Below are 19,973 nucleotides of genomic sequence, written 5' to 3' on the forward strand. Positions count from 1 at the left end.
TGGAATGGGACACTAGCTGTGCACTGGGAAAGCGGGAATTCTAAGATAAGCTGAGTCAGTGTCTCTCCAGCCAGGCACAGGACAGAGCCACCCCACCCACACGCCTCCTCCCTCTCCTCCTCCGCCAGAGTGGGCTGTACAGCAGAGCTCTGAGACGACACGGTCGTACCTGGAATGAGCCGCTGTAACAAAGTGCCAGCTGGCCGTCCCAGTGCAGGACAGGGGAAGGAAGCGACAGCACAGCTCAGGGCCTGGTGACGGACGTCCCGGAGCCCGGAGAGGCCCAGCCCTCTGCTCAGATGGCACACTGGGACAGGAGGTGTGGGGGAGCAGCCCGAGAGCTGGCTTCACGCCAGGCCTTAGTGCCACCTGGAGTGACTGACCACCTGACAGGAGACGGTGCTCAGGACCAAGACCTGCTGCTGACTTGGCATCAGGGAATTTTATGGGGCTGCTAGGTCAGAATGAGGAGCTGCGCTGCGTACAGGGTGCTTGCAGAGCGGCTCATTCAAGCCACTGCCTCATGACCTGTGAGAACAAACAGCGCCCTGTGAGAGGACAGCATGTGGCCCATCCTCAGACTTGAGATCCTGTTGCCCTTGGTCCTATTGTGTGTGCGCCCAATGGCATTGCTCTGTGGGTCACTGTCTTCAGCATACAGGAGCTTGAGTAGATCACCTATCTTTTTAAATGTGATGGTTCCTAAGCAACTGAGCCAGCTGCAGAGGTAATGTCACCTCCCTCTGAAATCTGGAGAGTGCGGAGCTCTGGTGTGGCGTCTATGGAGTGGAGCTGTCTATGCTTTGAGCCTGTGAACGACTGGGGTGGAACCCCAGCAGAGTCAGGGGAGAGATGCCCTTGTCACATAAGCACTCCATTGTTGTCAGTTTCTTTCAATGACAGTGACCCACCCCTGGTGACCTGTCCTTGACTTCTGGGCAATGCTAATCAAACCTTCAGTGACACTTCTGTCCCCCTCTTCCCTACGGTCTGTTTGACTTCTGTGATTAATGACATGATTAATATGGCACTTTATTTAATAGATTGCCAGAGACACAGGTTTCCACTTCATTAATGCTCTAAAGAGCCCTGGGAAGGATCTTGTTTTGAAATCCTGGGATCTTGGGTATTAATAGCATTCATGTAGGAACTCTGCACATTGATTTTCCAGCTGTGTCTTGTTTACAAGCACCTTATGTACAGCATAGGCATGCTAGGTGTGACTTCCTATATGCAGACATGTCAGTGCTCTTTTGCCAGCCTCCAGTCCTCACTAGAGGAACATGAACCTGTTTCCTTTATCTATCTTACAAACAGCAGATACTGGAGTATCAGGTCTCCTGTTCGCCACAGGTGTCAGTTCTGCAATCTTGCATCAATCGGCCTTGCCTGATATCTCTTGCTGTACTGATCCGTCTTGCTGTCTGTGAGGACCTTGATTCACAGACCTAAGCAGCAGCCTCTGGGAATTGCACTGCAATTCTGAGGAGCTTCTCTTGCCAGACGGACGCTTCAGCACCACAGCCAGATCAACAGCAGACAAGCACCGTGTAACAGTCTCGGATCTGAGAGACACACGAGGCCGAATCCACAGAGAAAGGAACATCATGGGCTGGTTTAGAAGGGGCGCATCCAACAGCAGAATCATGACAAACGCATGCCTCATGCATTTTGATCCAGCTGTTAATTACTTAATGATTTTCCGAATTGGACCACTTCCCCATGATTTCTGCATGATTCCCTGAACGTTTCACAGAGCAGATTTATGCAGCGCATTGATTAGTTTCGTCTGTGTGTTTTCATCATGATTTACTTGTGCTTTGAACATGCTGTTTTTTTAACTTGCCCCAAAGGCTGGGTCAGGCTGGACCTTTCCTCTGTACGGCTCAGTCTCAGATTGGTAGTTCCATCTGAGCCACACACAATGGTTCATCGGGCTGGGTCTTCTCCTGGTTTTCTAGGCGTGAAGCGATCAGGGGGCATGTGACTGCCAACTAGATGGGACATCAGTCCACCGCAGCGATTTCCAGCTGGTCTCCATTCACATAGCTGGGTGGACTGGAGTACCTGGCCTAAAGTTCCTTGCTCAAGGCTCAACAGCATAATCTGCGCCAGGGACTCGAACCCACAGCCCGACTGTTATGAGTCCAGACATTACCCACAGTGCTGCGCTCACTGTGAAGGTTATAGAGCTGGTGATCTGAACATGTCTTAGAAAATGGTTGGGATAATGGCCACTGTGATACAAGCCCTAACGAAGCCCAGGTACCTCCAATGTCATCCTGGAGTTTCCTCGAGGAAGACAACAGATCCAGCTGGAGAAAGACAAGGGTCTTATTTTTGCAAGACGAGCCCCCAAGCCCGTTTCCCCGCGCGATGCTTCTGTCCTTGATTCCACTGGGATCGGCGAGCGCCGACCGGGGCAGAGCGTGGGAGTTCTCCATCTCTCGTCGAACGCGTTATTAAAACAAGCGGCGAGTGCGCGTCTGCGTGGCGGCGTGTACGTTTCCTCTCTTCCCCGGAGAATGACAGCCGCTGACCGCGTCTGCCCCTTGCTCGGCGCACGCTCGCTGACACGGCTAACGCCCGCACAGTTCAGCTCCTCTGCGGCAGAACGGTGGTTAGCCGGGATTCTCATTTTAAAAACTCATTTTGTGCTTTAAGGAAAAAGCACAGCTCATTATGCGCTCAGCAGGATCGAGCTGTTCTCTTCTTTCTGTTTACTCTCTAGGTGTTATAGAGACAGCTTCTTATACCACTGCTACAGCAGGGTCTTGACATCCGCAAGGATTTGGTGCAGAGAATAGCTGAATACACACATAACCAATTATATAGTGTGTAGGGTTAAAAGACGTATATAACTTGTGTCTTGTTCAGCATTAGCAGCAATCAGAGACCTATTTGTTTTTGTGAGTTACCTCCACTTATTTCTATCCACACCCAACACTGGGGTGTGACACCCTCCTTTATATGATAATGACAGTACCAATGCATTGGCCTTGAGTTAATTTAAGTCAAATTGATTAAGTAAGAGAGACAATAGTAATCACATACTTATAGTAATCAGATAAAATTAACAACATGAATCCTTCCACTGTGTCCAGCGGATGCCTGCCCTTGCTCTCTCATCCTCTGTGATCAGCACATACTGTAATGAAATGGGCAATACTGCCGTCCGTGACCCTCTAAAGTCATCTCCAGCCTGTCATCCCCCCACAATGCTGACATGGAACCTGGAGTGTTTTGTCACGATTGCAAACCCCTCCTCTTAAGGGCGCTCCAGCTCTTCCTTGTTTGCCTCATTCCCCGCACCTGTTCCTTGTTCCAGCTCCTTTTCAGTTCCCCCTTAAAAGCCAGACGCTGATGCAAATCAGGGCTCTGCGTTGGTTTCCGCATCATTCGAGCCTGAGACCTGGCTCCTCCTGGCTCTGTTACGGTTTTAAGTTTAAGTTTAAGTTTAAGTTTAAGTTTAAGTTTAAGTTTAAGTTTAAGTTTAAGTTTAAGTTTAAGTTTAAGTTTAAGTTTAAGTTTAAAGTTCCCCCTGCCGGTCCCGACCCGGTTCTGGTTTTTAATCATTTGTCTCGGATGGATCGCCGGCCTTGGACTTTTTGGATTTCTCTTTGGACTCGTCCCTGGATCGTTTGCCTCGGCCACACCTCCCCTGCCCACCAGCACTCCATGGACACGCCCCCCCGTTTTCATCCCTGCTTCCTGCATGCCTTTTTCCCTCATGTGTTCTCACTCAACTCCGGATCGTGTCGTCTGCATAGGGTCCGGAAAGAACTGTTCCTGCCATGTTTGTTACAATACAACAACTCGACCACGTTGAGATGCAGATGCTGGGTAGTGGTACTTGGGCAGGCAGCACAGACGGGCACACTCGCTAGCGGGATTCGTCACTCGATCTTGGTCAGGTACGCTGCCTATTTAAAAATTGCACTTAACAACCTTAGGCTTGGTTTTATCCTGCTCTGCTCTTCGTCCAGCCCAGACTCTGTCGGCTATACCAAATCACGAATAAAGCAAATTTGCGAATGATTTTTTAATGCATTGATGTGTGTGTTGAGGGGAAGGGCTTGTTTTAATGAAGAAATCCATTCATCGTATAGTCCATTCATTCATCATTCATTTTGTCATTCTATTCATTCATGCTCCTAAAATCCTTGAGAGGTATTGACAGTCAACCTAGTGGATGATGTTATGTGCAGCAGCAAAGAAGGACTTAACTTCAGGGCTGTGAACAGGAGGCACTTCTGTACACAAAGAGTAGTGGGTGTCCAGAACAAACTCTCCAACAACGTTGTTGAAGCAGGTATCTTGGGCACCTTCAAGAAAAGACTTAAAGACCCCTGAGTTAATGAGATACTAACAACCAAATGACTGCAATACGTTGTTATAAGAATGCCACTTTCTTATGTTTGTCTGTTCTATGCTGAAACTGTCTACAGTAGAATCTTTTGAAAATGAATTCTTGAAGGATAGAAATATGTCTCAGACACTTTTGGTTTCATAAGATGCAGGCTCTAGTTTCTAAGCAAGCATCGGGCGCAGGGCACTGCACGCCTGTAATCAGTGATTAAATATGCATAAAAGAAATATGTGGGGTTAAAATGACCTGTGGAATTATTTAGGGTTAGCACTGCTAATCTGAATCTGGGGTGCTATCTGTGTGGAGTCTGTATGTTCTTTCCAAGTTCATGTGGGTTTCCTCCCGGTGCTCCAGTCTCCAGTCCAAAGATTTACTGGTAGGTTCATTGGCTTCTGGGTAAAATGAATGTGTGTGATTGTGTCCTTCTGCCCTGTGATGGACTGGTGTCCTGTCCAGCTTGTACTCTGCTTTGCGCCCATTGCTTACAGCACAGGGTCCAGAACCCATGCGGCCCTTGATTGGATAAGGAGTTTGAAAATGGATGGATATGTAGAAATAACGGGCTTGATTTATCAGTGCAGCCTGGCTGTGTGATTTGTAAATCACAAAATGAATCAAACTGCTGGCAGTTGATGTGCTAGCAAGAGAAGAGAGAAAACCTGCTTGAGAAAGGAGTGCCACCTACTTTGTGAAAGACTGAGAACACTACAGAACTGTTATTGTCCCTGCAGCTAATCTAATTCTGCATAATCCTTTTAATGCCATTTTAATGTCCGTATCCATAATACCTGTAGCCCATTGAGCTCAGTTTCTGTCTTAGTTTGAGCAGATTTGCATAGACAGCAATGTGCAGTTAAGTTTTGTGACCCTCTTTGATAACAGTTGAGGACGTTCTAGTCCGGTTGGTTTCATTTTATCACAGCTCAAATTAAATCATTGTTGGGATCATTGAGTCTTAAATACAACAGTTTCTAAATCTGGGGTAGTTGGGAGATGGAAACTATGAACCCTTTGGGGCTGTGGGTCTCCAGGAGCAGGAATGAGGGTCATCACCCTACTGTAATACACCACCTCACGGCTCCAGCGTCTCGGGTTCGAGTCTAGTTTGGGCCACCTGTGCGTGTGGAGTCTGCAGGTCACCTTCGGCTTTGCGTAGGTTTGTTCCAGCCTCCCAAAGACATGTAGGTTAAGTCTGATTGGCTACTCCCATGACCTGCCCATGAGCCAAGTCACTTGGCTTCCTGTCTTTTTTTTTTCTACAGGAAACTCTTAAGCAACTACAGCACTGACAGTATAGTCCCCTCTAGTGGTAAGCCTTCAAATCAAAGAGGGGCTCTGTCTGGGTGTGTGGTCTGAGCTATTGTGATTGATGGCAGAAGTTTAAAAAAAAACTTCTCTGATGAGAGATACAGTCAGTACTCTGTGAGTAATCACACTGTTACCGTATTAAATTAATGGAGAAAAAGTTTCTGCCTAGATGAGCCACCGTCCCTATCCATCAAACTCAAAGAGAACTTGCTGTACCATGTAAAATAATATATATATAAATTAAATAAAAACATAAACGTGACAAGGATTCGCATAGGAGATAAGCAGAGGAATTTCATCATGAGGAAGAACATAGCATGTGCTTGTCTGTCGCACAGTAAGAGACAAGGTCCAGAAGCCAGGAAACGAGACAGAGAGACACTGGAGACAGGAGGTGGTGTTGGTGAAGATGGTTTGGACAGGTTTAATAAAACAGTGTCCAGGCATCACTCATGGACTAGCACAGCAATGTTCTGCCACCAGCAAGACACAAAACTAGCACTGTCAACTTGAGAAATGGTTTCCTGAAGTTCAGTCTCCTCCATCTAACACTTGTGTCATACGAAAGCAGTTTGTACAGGCTGTATCTCGGCTGCGTTCTGGATCTGCATCAGATATGACTGCCTGCTCTTCAGACAGGAGGTACATTTGCCCCTGGAGATTTCTGCGGTGTAGGTATGCTACTGCACAACCAAGCAGGCACTGTTTGGATGGACAGAGATCCATCCATCAGCGGCTGTATCCTTGACTTGATATGTGCAAAAGGCCGGCTCTCCCTGCAGTGTGTGTTCATACACCGTTTGATCTTCCTCTTCTGATCTTCCGTCTCAATCTGCTTCCACCCTCACCCCCACTCCACCCCAAGAAAAACATCCCCCACACCCTGCGGGGTGAGATGAAGGGGGTGTTGTAGGGGGCTTGCTTAATACCTATGTGCTAATCTAACATTGCCTAGAAGTTAGATTTTAGGCAGTTCTGTAATTTCTACCTGTCTCAATCCACCCAGTCCACTCAAGCCAGGGGCTGTCTAAAGTGGGGTACACCCTGGATAGGATGGCAGTCCAAAACTGGGCACCCACAGACGCACACCAGGGCAACATTTTCCCAGAAGCCAATTCACCGACCATGAACACGGACAACATGCAAACTCCACACAGACAGCACCCCTAGGTCAGGAATTGAACCCAGGTCCCCAAGCGCTAAGAGGCAGTAATGCTAACCACTGTGCCCATCTCAATCCATAATCCCGGTTCTTCGGAGCACCAGGGAGGATGCCAGGGAGGATACAGGGGGCGATCAGGCTGGAGACCTACTTGCCTCTTGATTAAGGCTTGTTTTGGGTTCCTGCTTAGCAATGAAAGATGCTCCTTCCACCTGCCGGCACGACTGTCCCGCTCAGGACCACCCTCTCGCTAGGAGAAGCACCGGCCTTCTTCATGCAGTCTGCTCCTCCCCTGTGTGGAGGCTGAACACATTTTTGTGTGTGCTCATCCTGTGCCTGTGTGCCTTTGCATTTATCATCGCGTTGCACCCCCACCGCGGGGAAGTCAGACTCAATTTTCCAGAGGAGCGCTCGGTAATTGGGGATTGCACTCGAGGGTCAGGAAACAAATTGCCCTATCTTTGCCGCTGTATTAGTTACGCCCGGGATGGCGGATGCACGGGAAAGTTTTTACAAGCGATAGCGGGCTCGTGTCGGGGTGCTCGAGAGCGCACTTCTCACTGTGGAGGGGCGGAACAAGCAGCGCGGCCACGTTGTTGAAGCCGATACCCGGCTGCGTGAGATCGTCGGATCAATTAGAACCCAGGATGTCTCCCTCGAATCTCAAATTCCGAATGTTGATACCATTTTTAAAATATATTTAACTGAACCGTTATTTCCCCCCCACAGCATGTCTCATTTTGTTTTTTGGTGCGTTTTTGTATGCGTGTTTCATTTTATTTCGTGGAGAGTGGTAGCGGCAGTCAGTACAGTACCCTCCAGGTGAACTTTGAATCCCCTTTCACCTGCTGTCACATCCTGAGCTCGCGTTAATATTTAAGACTGCCGCTGCAAAAAAAAAAAAAGTCGAGCCACATTAAGCCCACGGAGTTGTTTCCATTTTCCAGCGAGGGGTCTGACTCCCCAGGTTTTGCGATTGCGCAAATCGGACTTCACGCCTCGAGTTAAATAAACCCGATATAACGGGAGCTGTTTTTCTTGGAGGGGTGGGGGCAGAGGGGGTGGTGACATTCAGAAGCGGTCATTAGCTCGCTAATATCCCCTCGATCCACGAAGAGCCCCGCTCGCGCAAAAAGCCCGTTCTTCACGCCTTCCAGCCGCGGCGCGCTTTGACGCCGTCCACGCGACGCAGACGAATGTCAGCGCGAGATCCGTACAATCCATCTCCGCTCCTCCGCCTTCACGCTCCCTCGCTTCTCGCTCGTGCGTTCTTGATAATCCCCAACACCCACCCATCCCAATTTCGTATTTCACAGTTTGTCCTGTTTCTTTTAGCGGTTCGATCTCAAAGAAAACATTACAGTGCCGCCGACACCATTTAAAAATAATAAAAATAACTCATGCAATAAAAAGTAGAAGGATTACGGACGGGGCCAATAACCGCTCCGCGCTGTCAGGATGTTCTTAGGTTTCTAATGGGAAGATCTCCCTCACGGCGTCTCCGCTTGAGACGCGACTGCAGGGCCCATTACCTCGATCTCTTTACGCGGTGTACTTAAAGAGGAGCTGGCGACTTAATTTACTGTGTCTGAGCTGGTTTATCTGTGCAGCTGCCGCACGCAGCGGGTAGGAATCGGTCTCGTCTCCAGCGCGGAGGCTCGGGTGAAGGGGTTCGGCACAGAACCCGCTCCGGCCTCTCATTCCGAGGCGAGCTGCGCCACCCAGCTCCAGTTCTGCTGCGCCCCGAATGTGAAAATAAAGACAGGCACAGTTCGTCATCCTGGACTGCGGCGGCCCTCCCTGAGCTCCCTCTGCGCTGCTGGGCGGCGGTGCAAAAAGAGAGGCAGGAGACGGGAACCGCAGCTCACCGGTCGCTTGCCCTTTGGAGTACAGGGGCGGCCAAGTCACTCGGGGCGGAGAGGCAGGCGGGGAGAGCGGGAAAGGCTACGGAGCCCTCCGCTCTGTCGGGGGTTTTACCGCGAAGACTGGGCAGAGGGGGGAAGGGGTCCCCTATTTATAACAGAAGAGGATAAGGCGAAGTGAATGTGCCGGAATTGTCCGGCGGGGTTTCCGGGACAGCCCGCTCCCGGAACGCCACAATACCGTCCCTCCGGGTACAGCAATGCTCTCCCAGCTGCTTCGACGGGCGGTGATCGGGTTTTCACTGGTCATAGTGGGAACGAGGATGGCCTCATCCACCAAGGTGGAGCGTGCAGGGCGGCCTCGCGTGGGTCTTCGTCGCTGTTGGCCCGTTGCGTCCGGGGCGCTCGTTATGTCCCGTGGGTGGGCTTTTGGTGTCTGAAACAGCGCCAGCCCAGATCAGAGTGAACACCCGCGGTTTGGTTTGAAAAGAATGGCGTCTTTGGAAACCTCCTTCGAGGGAACTTCATATCGTGTAAGAAAATGTGTTTTTGAGCTCTTTTTCGTGAATGTCTGCATTGTTTTCTTAAATCTAACTGCCGGGTTCTTGAAAATGAGTTTGAGTGTTAGGTGTCTTTATGCATTGTACTGTAGAACCGTGATCTCCAGTAGTCAAGTCAGTATACATGTTACAAAGAGATTTGTCGTTCTCAAAATCGTACGCTTGAGAAAAATAAATCTCCGGAGTCTGTTTTTTTTTTAAGGAAGCAGTTAGTTCGAAACGATGTATTTTTACGCTTAGATATGTTCCTGAGTTTGCAGACGCTCTCATTATCGTTAGCACTGCTAAGCGTGCGCCTGTCACGCACGTGTCCCGTCACGTCTCCGCACGTTCGCGGGAGGACATCTGTTCCGACAGGCTCCGCATCAGGAGCTCTTCATCGGGTCCTCACCGCTTCGTTAGTGAACACTCCCTGATGTCTTCTTAATGAGTCGCCTCTCTCCGCTGGGACGTTCTGGTCGTGGCTGGTACCTGGGAAAACGGCACCCGGGAACTGAACGCTTTGTGAAAGCTCGGAGTAGTTGGTGAGACACTTGCGGTTCGGCCAGCTCGGTCAGTGGGCGGGCTCCTGGCTGCAGGGCGAGGAGGCGTGAAGCCCGTTCACACTGAGGGAACCGAGAGGCAGCTACAAGGTCGAGATGGGGCGGAGGAGAGATGCTTGGGATCAATTGAGACAAATCCCCCCCTGGCCTTTACCACTCATGGCCTCCTAATCATCCCCGTCTCTGAACTGGCTTCATCTCTGTTCTCCTCCCCACTGAGAGCTGGTGGATGGTGGGTGGGGAGCGTACTGGCTGGTCATCCAGGTAGAGCTCGGTGGAGGAGAGTCCCCATTACCTATAAAGCACTTTGAGTGGAGGGGCCAGAAAAGCGCCGTGTAAGTGTAAGGAATTATTATTATTATTATGAAATGCGAAGGGAAGCGGTTAAGCTAGTTATATATATCCACTGTAAATTCTTAATGATGGAGATTAGGTGCATCTGTGCGAGATTGACGTGCCGTTGTTATACCTCCTGATTTCAGTTAATAGTGTAACGCAGACGGCCTCCATTGCTTGCGAGAGCTGGCTAACCAGAGCGGTGACGTCACCGCCCTTCCCTGCGGATAGCAGGGACCGCAGCCGCCGGGCTGACGGGAGGTTTCCCTTTGGCTCAAGTGGCTGGGTCCCTGATGAGTGACGCCGGAGGCCCGGGTTCGAGTCACCGACGGTGGGGGGCCGACCTGAGGTGGCAGCGGCGAGGGCGCCCACGTGAACCCCGAAACGTTACAATAGTGTGCCTTTATAGGGATTTAAGTGACGGGTGGGGTGTCCCGGGTGGAGTTGTCCCGAGATTCATTGCGCCGTTACGTTTTGGGGGGGCGGGGGGCGAGGGAGGCCCCACCCGTGTCTAAGCCCCTGAGCGCTCGCGCCAGCACCTCTAACAGAAAGGTACTGAAGTGTTGATAACTTGACAAGTCCCACGAAAGGAGGTGGGGGGGAGGGGGTGAACTCCGAGCGCAGCTCTTCGGGCGAAAGGAAAATCACTTCCGCTGGCTGCTTATAAATATTAAGGACGAGGTGCTGCTCCTAATTCTATTAGCCCACTCAAAAAAATAAAACAGAGGATCCCATTTCCATATATATTATTTTTGCTTTTTCAAACTTGCTGGGTGAGGGAAATGACAGGCGTGATGAATGGGGATTGTTGGCTCCTCGGGCGAAGACGAGCAGAAGCCACACAGCGGCGCGCCACGCCTTTCTGTTCTCCGAGAAAAAGAAAAATATTAAAGGGCACTCTGAACCTCAAGCCGGGTGTATTGGTTATCCCCAGCCCTTACTGGTAAGTCTCCGGTCCCGCAGTTGGTGGATTGCGGGTTCACCTCCCTGCTGAGGGTACTGCTGTTCTACCATAAGCGGGGTACTTTCCCGGTGCCACGTGCTCTCTGTTGGCTGCGCGCCATGGAAACCTGGACGAGCTCCGGCTCGAGCTGGGGGCTCGGGTGCGGAAGTGCCCTACTCCGCTGTACACGCGGCGCTCGCGGGGGGCTGCGTGCGAGCAGCTCGACACACCGAATGTCGCTGGACGAGAACGGCTCCAGCCTGCCACGCCGTCCTGAAGTGAAATTGCTCAGCTTTCAGGGCTGTTTCAAACGCTTTCACCCTTCAGCTCGCTCATACGCGCAAGACCCTGCGCGTGTCAGGGTCTCTAGGTATCCATTCATCCATTTTCTAACTGTTGTTACCAAATCAGGGTCATAGGGCAGCAGGAGCCTTTCCTGGCAAGCAACGGGCACGAGGCTGGGTACATATCAGACAGCATGCCAGTCTATCACAGGGCACGCACAGAAATAGACACACAAACTCACACCATGGCCAGTTTTCCCAGAATTCCAGCAGTAGTTAACCAGTTAACCAGCCCAGTTAAGCCAGCAGTACGTCTTTGGACTGTAGGAGGAAACCAGAGCGCCTGGAGGAACGGGAGCACGAGGAGAACATGCCAGCTCCATGCAGACAGCAGCCCAGGTATTGAACCCAGGGCCACAGCACTGCTACCCACTGCACCACTGGAAGAACAGAATGCAAGAACAGTTTACGGAAGGAAAGCGATTGAGTAGGGTTGAGGTGAACATGAGGTTAAAAAGACCATGAAAACCCAGTGCTTTTCTTCTCATCGACAGGTCAACATGCAGAAGCAACAGCAAAATCTTTTGAATGAACACCTGCTGTGCAGTGGGGCTGCTGTGTCTCCCAGGTGGGCTCTGCCCGATATAGGAGGGGACTCACTTCATGTAAAGGGCATTAGGATCCTGTGGGATGATAAGCACTGTAAAATGCACATTACCACTACCAATACTCTTTTGTCAGGGTAGGGGTTTTCTGTCCAATAATCCTTGGAGTCTCCTCTTGAACTGGCTGTATCCAGGACATGAGTTGGCCTTGGATCCAAGCAGGCGCACAAAAAGTACTAACTTGTGGTGCGGACTGTATTATGGCTTCCAAAGCACCAGGGCCCCTCCCACAATGCACTGCGCACGCCCTCCCTAACGATTCCTATCTGGGATGCATTGTGCTGTTGAGAAAGAACAGTTTCTCTGCTCCTGAAGCCTGGCCCACCAACCATTCAGAAAACCATTCAGCCAACATATGGCTTGTCTCTCTCATTAAAACGTTTCCCCAAAAATACTATTAATGCAAATGTCAGCTCATTAGTACAGCCTATTAAATATTGCTGTATATGTCTAAGAAAAGTTGCTTAGACTATTTTTCAAGTGACTGCTACCTCTTTACAAATGTTCCATTTTTTCCCTATGGATAAGGGATCTCGGGCGTGCTATACTGAGGAAGCAGAATGGTTCAGCTTGGCTTCTTTTTTCTTTGTCCTTCGTAAAAAATTTCATGACCTAAGGATGAAATGAAGCATTACAATGTTTTGGCTTTAACCTGTTTGCCTTGTACAGCCAGGTTATCAGATTGAGCAACATGGCTGGGTATCTTGTTCCACACTCCCACCATCCTTTGTGTAAAGAATTAGCCGCTGTTCTACGTTTTATTGCATTTCAACATCATTTCTGTCCACTGATCCAAGGTTCACTATTGATTCTGCATTCACTTGATTGATTTTGTAGTCTTCCTTCTTCAAGACCAAAAACGTCAGTTCTTTCAGCCTGTCAGTGTAAGACATTGCTTGACGTCCCAGAATGCATCAGGTGGCTATTCTCTGGACTATTTCAAGAGCAGCAATATCTTTTCTGTAATGTGGTAGCCACGATTGTTCAAAAATATTCTAAATGGGGCTTTACTATTCCATTGCACACTTTTAGAACCTAACATCCTTTTGCGTTAAATTCTGAAGGTGTTCCAATTCTACTGTCCCTCCAAACAGAGCTGGGCTTCACAGCCTAGCTTAAACTGGTGGCTTAAAAGGAGATGCATATTTGTCATGTAGGTAATGATTAATTATCCATTACACATATTTTGTCTGCAGGTCAGACAGCTACTTATAATGGGCACTATAAATATCAGTGTAACACTGACAGCTGTACATGTTGAACACAACAGATCGGTGACCATTACACATTTGTAGTGCTGAAAGGAAATGTACACGTATACAGACTGTTTAATTAACTAAGTGGTGTCATATGTATCTCCATTTCACTCCCCTGAAGCTATTTCTTTGCTCTTGTTGCTTGGTGTTTGGATATTTGGATAAGCAAAACTACAGTATTCAGAGGGGGGAAGGGAGGAAATAATTATCACGATGATGACTATTAATCACTTTCCAGAGTATTCCACTTGGTTTTTAGAAAGACTAATAAAATAAAGGGAAAATCCTGTGTATGGGTATTCTAGAAGAGACCTTTTTTTTGTAATCATTATTAAAATTACACAACAAATCAGCCATTAAATATTCTGCATTTGCCCTGTAATGGGCACATGCACTGTCTGAGGGATTAGGAAATCCAGGGATTACAGCACAGCCCCCACTCTCCAGGTACAGGAGGCGTGATTATCCCAGACTGCCTTTATTTCCTATAGCCTGATCATTATGTTTGTCTGAAGGGAAATAACACACCAGTGGGCAGCACGCACGATGCCGCAGTGGTTAGCATTGCTTTTTTGCAGTGCTAGGGCCCTGGGTTCAATTTTGGACCTGGGGTGCTGTCTGTGAGGAGTTTGCATGTTCTACCCGTCTCAGTGTGGGTTTCCCCTGGGGGCTCCGGCATCCTCCCACAGTCCAAAGAGACACTCTGGGACATCAATTGGCTTCTTGTGTGAGTGTGTGCATGTCTGTGTCTGTGTGTGCCCCGTGGTGCAGTTCAAAATTCAGTGTCTACCATTTTGTCCAGCTGTCCAGAAAAACACATTATCTTCCGCCCCTCACAAACACCAACAGCGCTGTTCCGTACCGCGGGAACCACACCCTTTCTATCACAGTGCCATCAGCACTCTACACGGCGGGATGTACAGTAGGTCACAGACAAGCGAAGGCTCATGATGGTGACCTTTGTAAGGGCAGATGGCGTGGATGTCCAGTCTTGTTTGAAGTTTGGAGACGATCCCTCAGCCGTGAGAGTGTGGTCCAATACTTTTCTCCAATCTCATCTCCTGCTCTGCTGCTCCCTGCCCCGTGTGGCACTACAGCTGCAGCATCCTCGTGTGTCCCTAGACATCGCGCCGGGTTGGATGGCTATGTATCATCTTATTCTGGAGGAGGGCGCGAGGCTCAGGAAGCTACTGGCTGATATTTTGAGACCGGCAGCAAGACCTCCAGCAGGGAGTTATGTTGCGAAGGATATGATTGCTGTGCGATAACAATAAATCGGTTTCTTTTCCATTCTGGGGGTGCGTATCTTTGGGGAGGTGGGTGGCAACACCTCACCCACCTCAGGGGTGGACTGGTTACTCTCCAGTGCATTCTAACTGCCTTTGGTACAGTACATCTGGTGTTGTCTGGGGCTTTGCGGATCCCTGGCTCTTGACAGGTCTCTGTGACAGTAAAATGAATCTGGGTACCAACTCCATACAGCACACGAACAGTCTGCTGAGACAAGACACGTCAAAACCCAGTCCTGGGCAGCTGGGCAAAATTGTTCACATATCATAATTAGCCTGGCAGTTCGGAATGAACTAAAAAAAGGAAGAGCAATGAACACAGTCACATTCAAAATGTCTGTGTTTGGTCAACCAGACTGGTTGGTAAAAGGTTAGGCTGTTCAACGAAACCTAACGGACTTTACAGTAGAGAACAGACAGGCCTGGGTGGGTGAAACAGCCTTCTGCAGTTTCAGTCCATTTCTAATGTCCTTGTGCTGTCGTGGAGCACAGCAGGAGTCTGATCCAGGCTTGACGTTTGCTTCACCACTCTCACTCTCGCTCTTTCTCTCTCTCTCTCTCTCTCTCTCTCTCTCTCCCGCTGCAGGTGGTTGGCTTGGAAAAACATGTGGGAAAGACGCTGGAGTACCTGGAGCTGGGGGCAGCCGTCAAAACCCTGCCGTATGGCATGGCAGAAGTAGGCGGGGGAGGAGGAGGAGAAGGAGATGGAGGCGGCGGGGTCATCAAAGCTCCTTTCCACACCTCCCGGATATTTTCCACAATGGACCACAACCCGCTGAAATCCAAGCCCCCGACCTACAGCTTCCTGAACCCCTACGACTGGGCCAGGAACCAGTCTCTCCTCCTGGACCAGACGGGCTACCGCTCCAAGCGCAAGCCCTCGCTCAAGACGGCACTGAAAACCAAGAAGATCTTCGGCTGGGGCGACTTCTACTTCAACATCAAGACCGTGAAGTTCAGCCTGCTGGTGACGGGCAAGATCGTGGACCACGTCAACGGCACCTTCAGCGTCTACTTCCGCCACAACTCGTCCAGCCTGGGCAACGTGTCCGTCAGCATCGTCCCGCCGACCAAGGTGGTGGAGTTCGAGGTCCTGCAGCAGCAGCAGCAGCCGCCGCCTGAACACCCCCAGCAGGCCACCATCGACCACAAGGAGTCCAAGAACTTCAACTGCCGGGTGGAGTACGAGAAGACCAACCGGGCGCGCAAGACCAAGCCCTGCCTGTACGACCCCTCGCAGACGTGCTTCTCCGAGCACACCCAGAGCCACGCTGCCTGGCTCTGCTCCAAGCCCTTCAAGGTCATCTGCATCTTCATCTCCTTCTTCAGTATCGACTACAAGCTGGTCCAGAAGGTCTGTCCGGACTACAACTTCCAGAACGACCACCCCTATTTCGGGTGAAGGATGGTCGCGGTGGCAATGGCGGTGCTTCGATGATGGAGGGGGGGGAGGGAACCGGGGGGGTGGTGGGGGGTGGGTGATGGCTGTTAGGGAATGTGGGGCAGTTTGGTGACCGTCCTCCAAGATGGGATTTTATTTTACTCCTCATTTCCCCTCCCTGCTTGGGAATAGTGCTGCCCGCCTTTGTGCGCCCCTGGGAGACACCCGGAGGTGGGGGCTGTGATATCCAATTCCAGTTAGAGAGACTGCATTTTCCATCTGTTTCTTTTTTCACCCCTACCCGAGTTTCCACCTGTTTTGTCAAACCATGGGGAGCATTTTAAGGGACTTCTCTGTGAACCGCATCTGCCAAGAAATCCCTGAACCTGAACAGAGGGCCTTTCTTCTCTTTTTCTTTCTGTTGTGACCATTGCTTGAGCCCTGGAACGTCTCCTTTCTCCCTCCTGGAACTGTAGGACTGGGTTGGAAACATGCAACTTTAACAGAAATGCAGAGGAAGAACTTTGACTTGGTTTCTGTGGCAGAACATACGCAAATGGAAACACAACAACAACAACAAAAAAGACAGCAGGAGTTCTGATGTGATACTGCAGGGTTTTGCCTAAACAGACCCTGACAGTCTGAGACTTGGAATTACGTGATTACTGCAAAGGATACGGCTCTGAATTCATTTGCTCTTTCCTTCCTGGCTTTTGTTTTAAACGAGGCGCCTGCTTAGTCCCCTCTGGGTCATGATGAGCCTGCAGCTGCACTCTCCCCGCAAAACGGACCCCTTGGTGGAGAAACAGATGGGAGGCGAGCCGAGCAGTGGGAGGTGAAACATCTATCAGATCATCAGCCGGGCCTAGCTGAAGCTCTCCTGCCTTCGGCAGACTTCTGGGGAGTTGCTGGCTGTTATTCATGACAATAGCATGGGGAGGGTTAGGTTGCCTCCAAGACTGTTATGTATGCTCTGTCTTGTTATTTGCATAGAACCCTTTCATTTAATGACAGAACCGTTTCCAAGTCCTCTTACCTTTTCAGAGAAATCTCTGCCCCACAGCCACCGAAACCCTGAGGATTAACATAGCAGCCTTTGACCGAACTCTGCCCAGGCATTTGTGTTCTGCTCCAGTTTGCAGAGATTACATCACACACTGCCAGGTTGCTGCTGTTGTCCTGAAAGCAAATTGGCACCCAGCCGTTTTCAGTCCACTTCATCCAATTCAGGGTGGGAGGACAGTCGGAGCCTCTCATGGCAGGACACACCCTGGATAGGCTGTCAGTTCATTGCAGGGCTGGCACACACACAGACACACACACTCACACCAGGGCCAGTTTTCCCAGATGTCAGATGGAGCGCCTGGGGGAAGCCCAAACACAGGGAGAACATACAAGCTCCATGCAGACAGCACCACAGGTGTAGAATTGAACTCAGGGCCCCAGTACTCTGAGGCAGAACAATGCTGACTCAAAAGCAATTCATATGTATCATGTTGCAGGTTACATGTTTATCTAGAATATAATATAGAGGCCTGTAATTAAACAGCCAGTAGAGCATCATGATAGTGAAACAATCTTTAACGCCCCCTAATGACATACAGGTGAAGGGGTGTTTCTGCTAGTGTTCTGTTAGTGGGTCTGGATCTTGTGGCGCTGAGTTAGCTAGCATGTCTTTGGAGTAGCAGCAAGATTCAAGTCTGTGCTGGGATCTGGGATCTGCCCCCTGGGCGTTTTAATTAAGATTGGCAGCATTCTGATAAAAAATACCCAAGTGTCTAGCCTTGAGATAGTGGACCACAGACATGCACTCGAAAGTGATAATGCATGAGCAGTTATGGAGACTGCATGATCCACAATTGTGGTAAAGCAAAGACAATGCGTGGCAAGAACTAAGAATATATGAGTCCTCACAGCACAGCTGCAAACTGGAGGCGGAGACAATCCACAAAGGCTCCTCACCTTCGTCCCTTCTGAGCTTCTCAGCTGCCAGCTGTAATATTGTTTCCCATGATTCCTGGCCCAGCTGATTGCTGATCCGCTGATTTTCTAGTTTTAAAAGTGCTGGACAGCACACAGTCGTGGGGAGCGACTCCCAAAAAGGAAAATTGTTTTGACTAATTTACGAGACATTAAAGGGCTTAGAAATGTGTTTTGGTTTGGCTTAGGGTTTCTTTCTATCTTAAAATTGTACTTTGCTCTTTTTGTTTGTTAAATTTCACCTGGGAATAAGTGGATTTGTGAATTGAGTCCTGCTTGTTTGTTCAAAGACTATCTGGCTCTGGAGAGATGCAAACAGAATTTTGAACCACCGCTAAAGAGCATTGTGCTGCTGTAACCAGTATGTGTAGAAAATGTATTTCAAAAGTACAAGATCTGTATATATGAAAATGACTATTAAAATTGACTAAACTGTTGCTGTGGGATTCTCATTTAAAAAAGCACTCCGTAATGATGAAATACTTAGAATATAACAATGATAAAGGGATACTGGAAAAACACTGTGTTCATGATCTCAGGCAGGCTATCAGTACAGCTATCCTTTCATTTCTTATATCAGGAATAAAACGAATAAAACAAACAATTTAAAATTTCTATGGCAAAAGAATCCTTGATAATGCACAAGTTGAAAGGAGAAGTACTGTGTCTCTTTACTTCATTCATTAATGTCCATTTAAATTAAAAACAGGGGTAGGCTTTAGTGTGGCGGCTTTATTTTGTCTCCCCTATTCATCCAGCTCAACATGGTTGTGGTTGAACACAAGTCACTGATACGCTTTGTGTTGCTCTGCATCTGCACAGCCTAAAGTAGTGCTATACCAGCTATGCCAAAGGGCCAGTCCCCCGGTCCTTGGAAGTGATGTCACAGTAGAAGCCTCATCTTGGGCTACGAGACCAGTTGTACCAACTGCCAAAACTGCAATCTGCAATCCAAATAGTTTCCTCTTACTTTAGACAGACAATGAGATAAAATTCATCTCTAGGGCAAAAACATTTGCTTGCCTTTAAGAAAAATCCATTAACAACAAGCTCAAAATAGCCAGCAACCCTCAGCAGTTATTTTTCTTTAGTTGCCTGTTTCTCCCTTATGTACAGAGTTTGAATTTATAAAGAACACATAACAATGAATCCTTCTTGCACCTGGGAGAGAACATTCAAAATCTGAATGATGTAATCAGGCTGCTGTACACCTGTTGTAAAAGTGTGTGGGTGTATGTCTCATTCTCTGTCTCTGTAGGTGAGTGCTTGTGTCTCTCCATCCGCATGTACTGGTCTGAGTGACGTCTGGGCTGCAAAAAACACAATCTCTTCAAATGCAGTAAAACTAAACTGTCCTTTATTACCAAGGCTTTTTACCTGCTTAGTTTGGACAACTGATTGTATACTGTATATGTTTGGGGTTTTTTTCTCTTCATACTGTACATGTTAAACATGTATGTGTTTAATGTGTCTTTTACCTGCCTGCAAAGCGAATTTCCCTTGTGGAACAATAAGGAGGTAATCATGGCACATGTGCTGGTGTGGATACCAGCTTACGTATGTTGTTGTATTGATGGCTTAAACCCAGGGTCTTAGACCTTCCTGTGCATGTCTGCATATTGGCTCTATAATCTCCAGTTCATTCCATTTCAGCACTTTCCAAATGCTTGATTTATGGGTTAAAGAGTGTTGTATTGTGTGGATGGCCATTACCCACAAAGGCCTATTTCAAAGAATGGGTACCCCAATGTTTCAGACTCCATCTTCCACAACTCCATCCAAGTTATAATGCGCAGCAAAAGTAGACAAGAAGATATACTGCAAGAAATGGATCTTTCAGTATCGAAGATTGGGTGATTTCGATTTAATAATAATAATAATAATTGCTTACACTTATATAGCGCTTTTCTGGACACTCCACTCAAAGCGCTTTACAGGTAATGGGGACTCCCCTCCACCACCACCAATGTGCAGCATCCACCTGGATGATGCGACGGCAGCCATAGTGCGCCAGAACGCTCACCACACATCAGCTA

The 19,973-nt window shown here is 48.9% G+C and overlaps 1 protein-coding gene across 2 annotated transcripts in view; it reads left to right on the forward strand.

Moving 5' to 3' along the window:
• Nucleotides 1-18,374, forward strand: part of nxph4 (neurexophilin 4) — a 58,273-nt gene extending 39,899 nt beyond the window's left edge. Inside the window, exons 1-2 of one of the 2 annotated variants that reach the window (XM_088633610.1) lie at nt 10,654-11,082; nt 15,163-18,374. In XM_088633610.1, coding sequence (XP_088489736.1) covers nt 15,244-15,978 — 735 coding nt within the window. In that variant the 5' untranslated portion in view covers nt 10,654-11,082; nt 15,163-15,243 and the 3' untranslated portion in view covers nt 15,979-18,374. Of the gene's footprint in view, nt 1-10,653; nt 11,083-15,162 lie in introns of those variants that run through there. The other variant, XM_088633609.1, reaches the window with a different exon arrangement.
• The last annotated feature ends 1,599 nt before the right edge of the window (nt 18,375-19,973 follow it).

The sequence above is a fragment of the Lepisosteus platostomus genome, chromosome 1, assembly GCF_059453375.1.
Source record: "Lepisosteus platostomus isolate fLepPlt1 chromosome 1, fLepPlt1.hap1, whole genome shotgun sequence".
Classification (NCBI taxonomy): domain Eukaryota; kingdom Metazoa; phylum Chordata; class Actinopteri; order Semionotiformes; family Lepisosteidae; genus Lepisosteus; species Lepisosteus platostomus.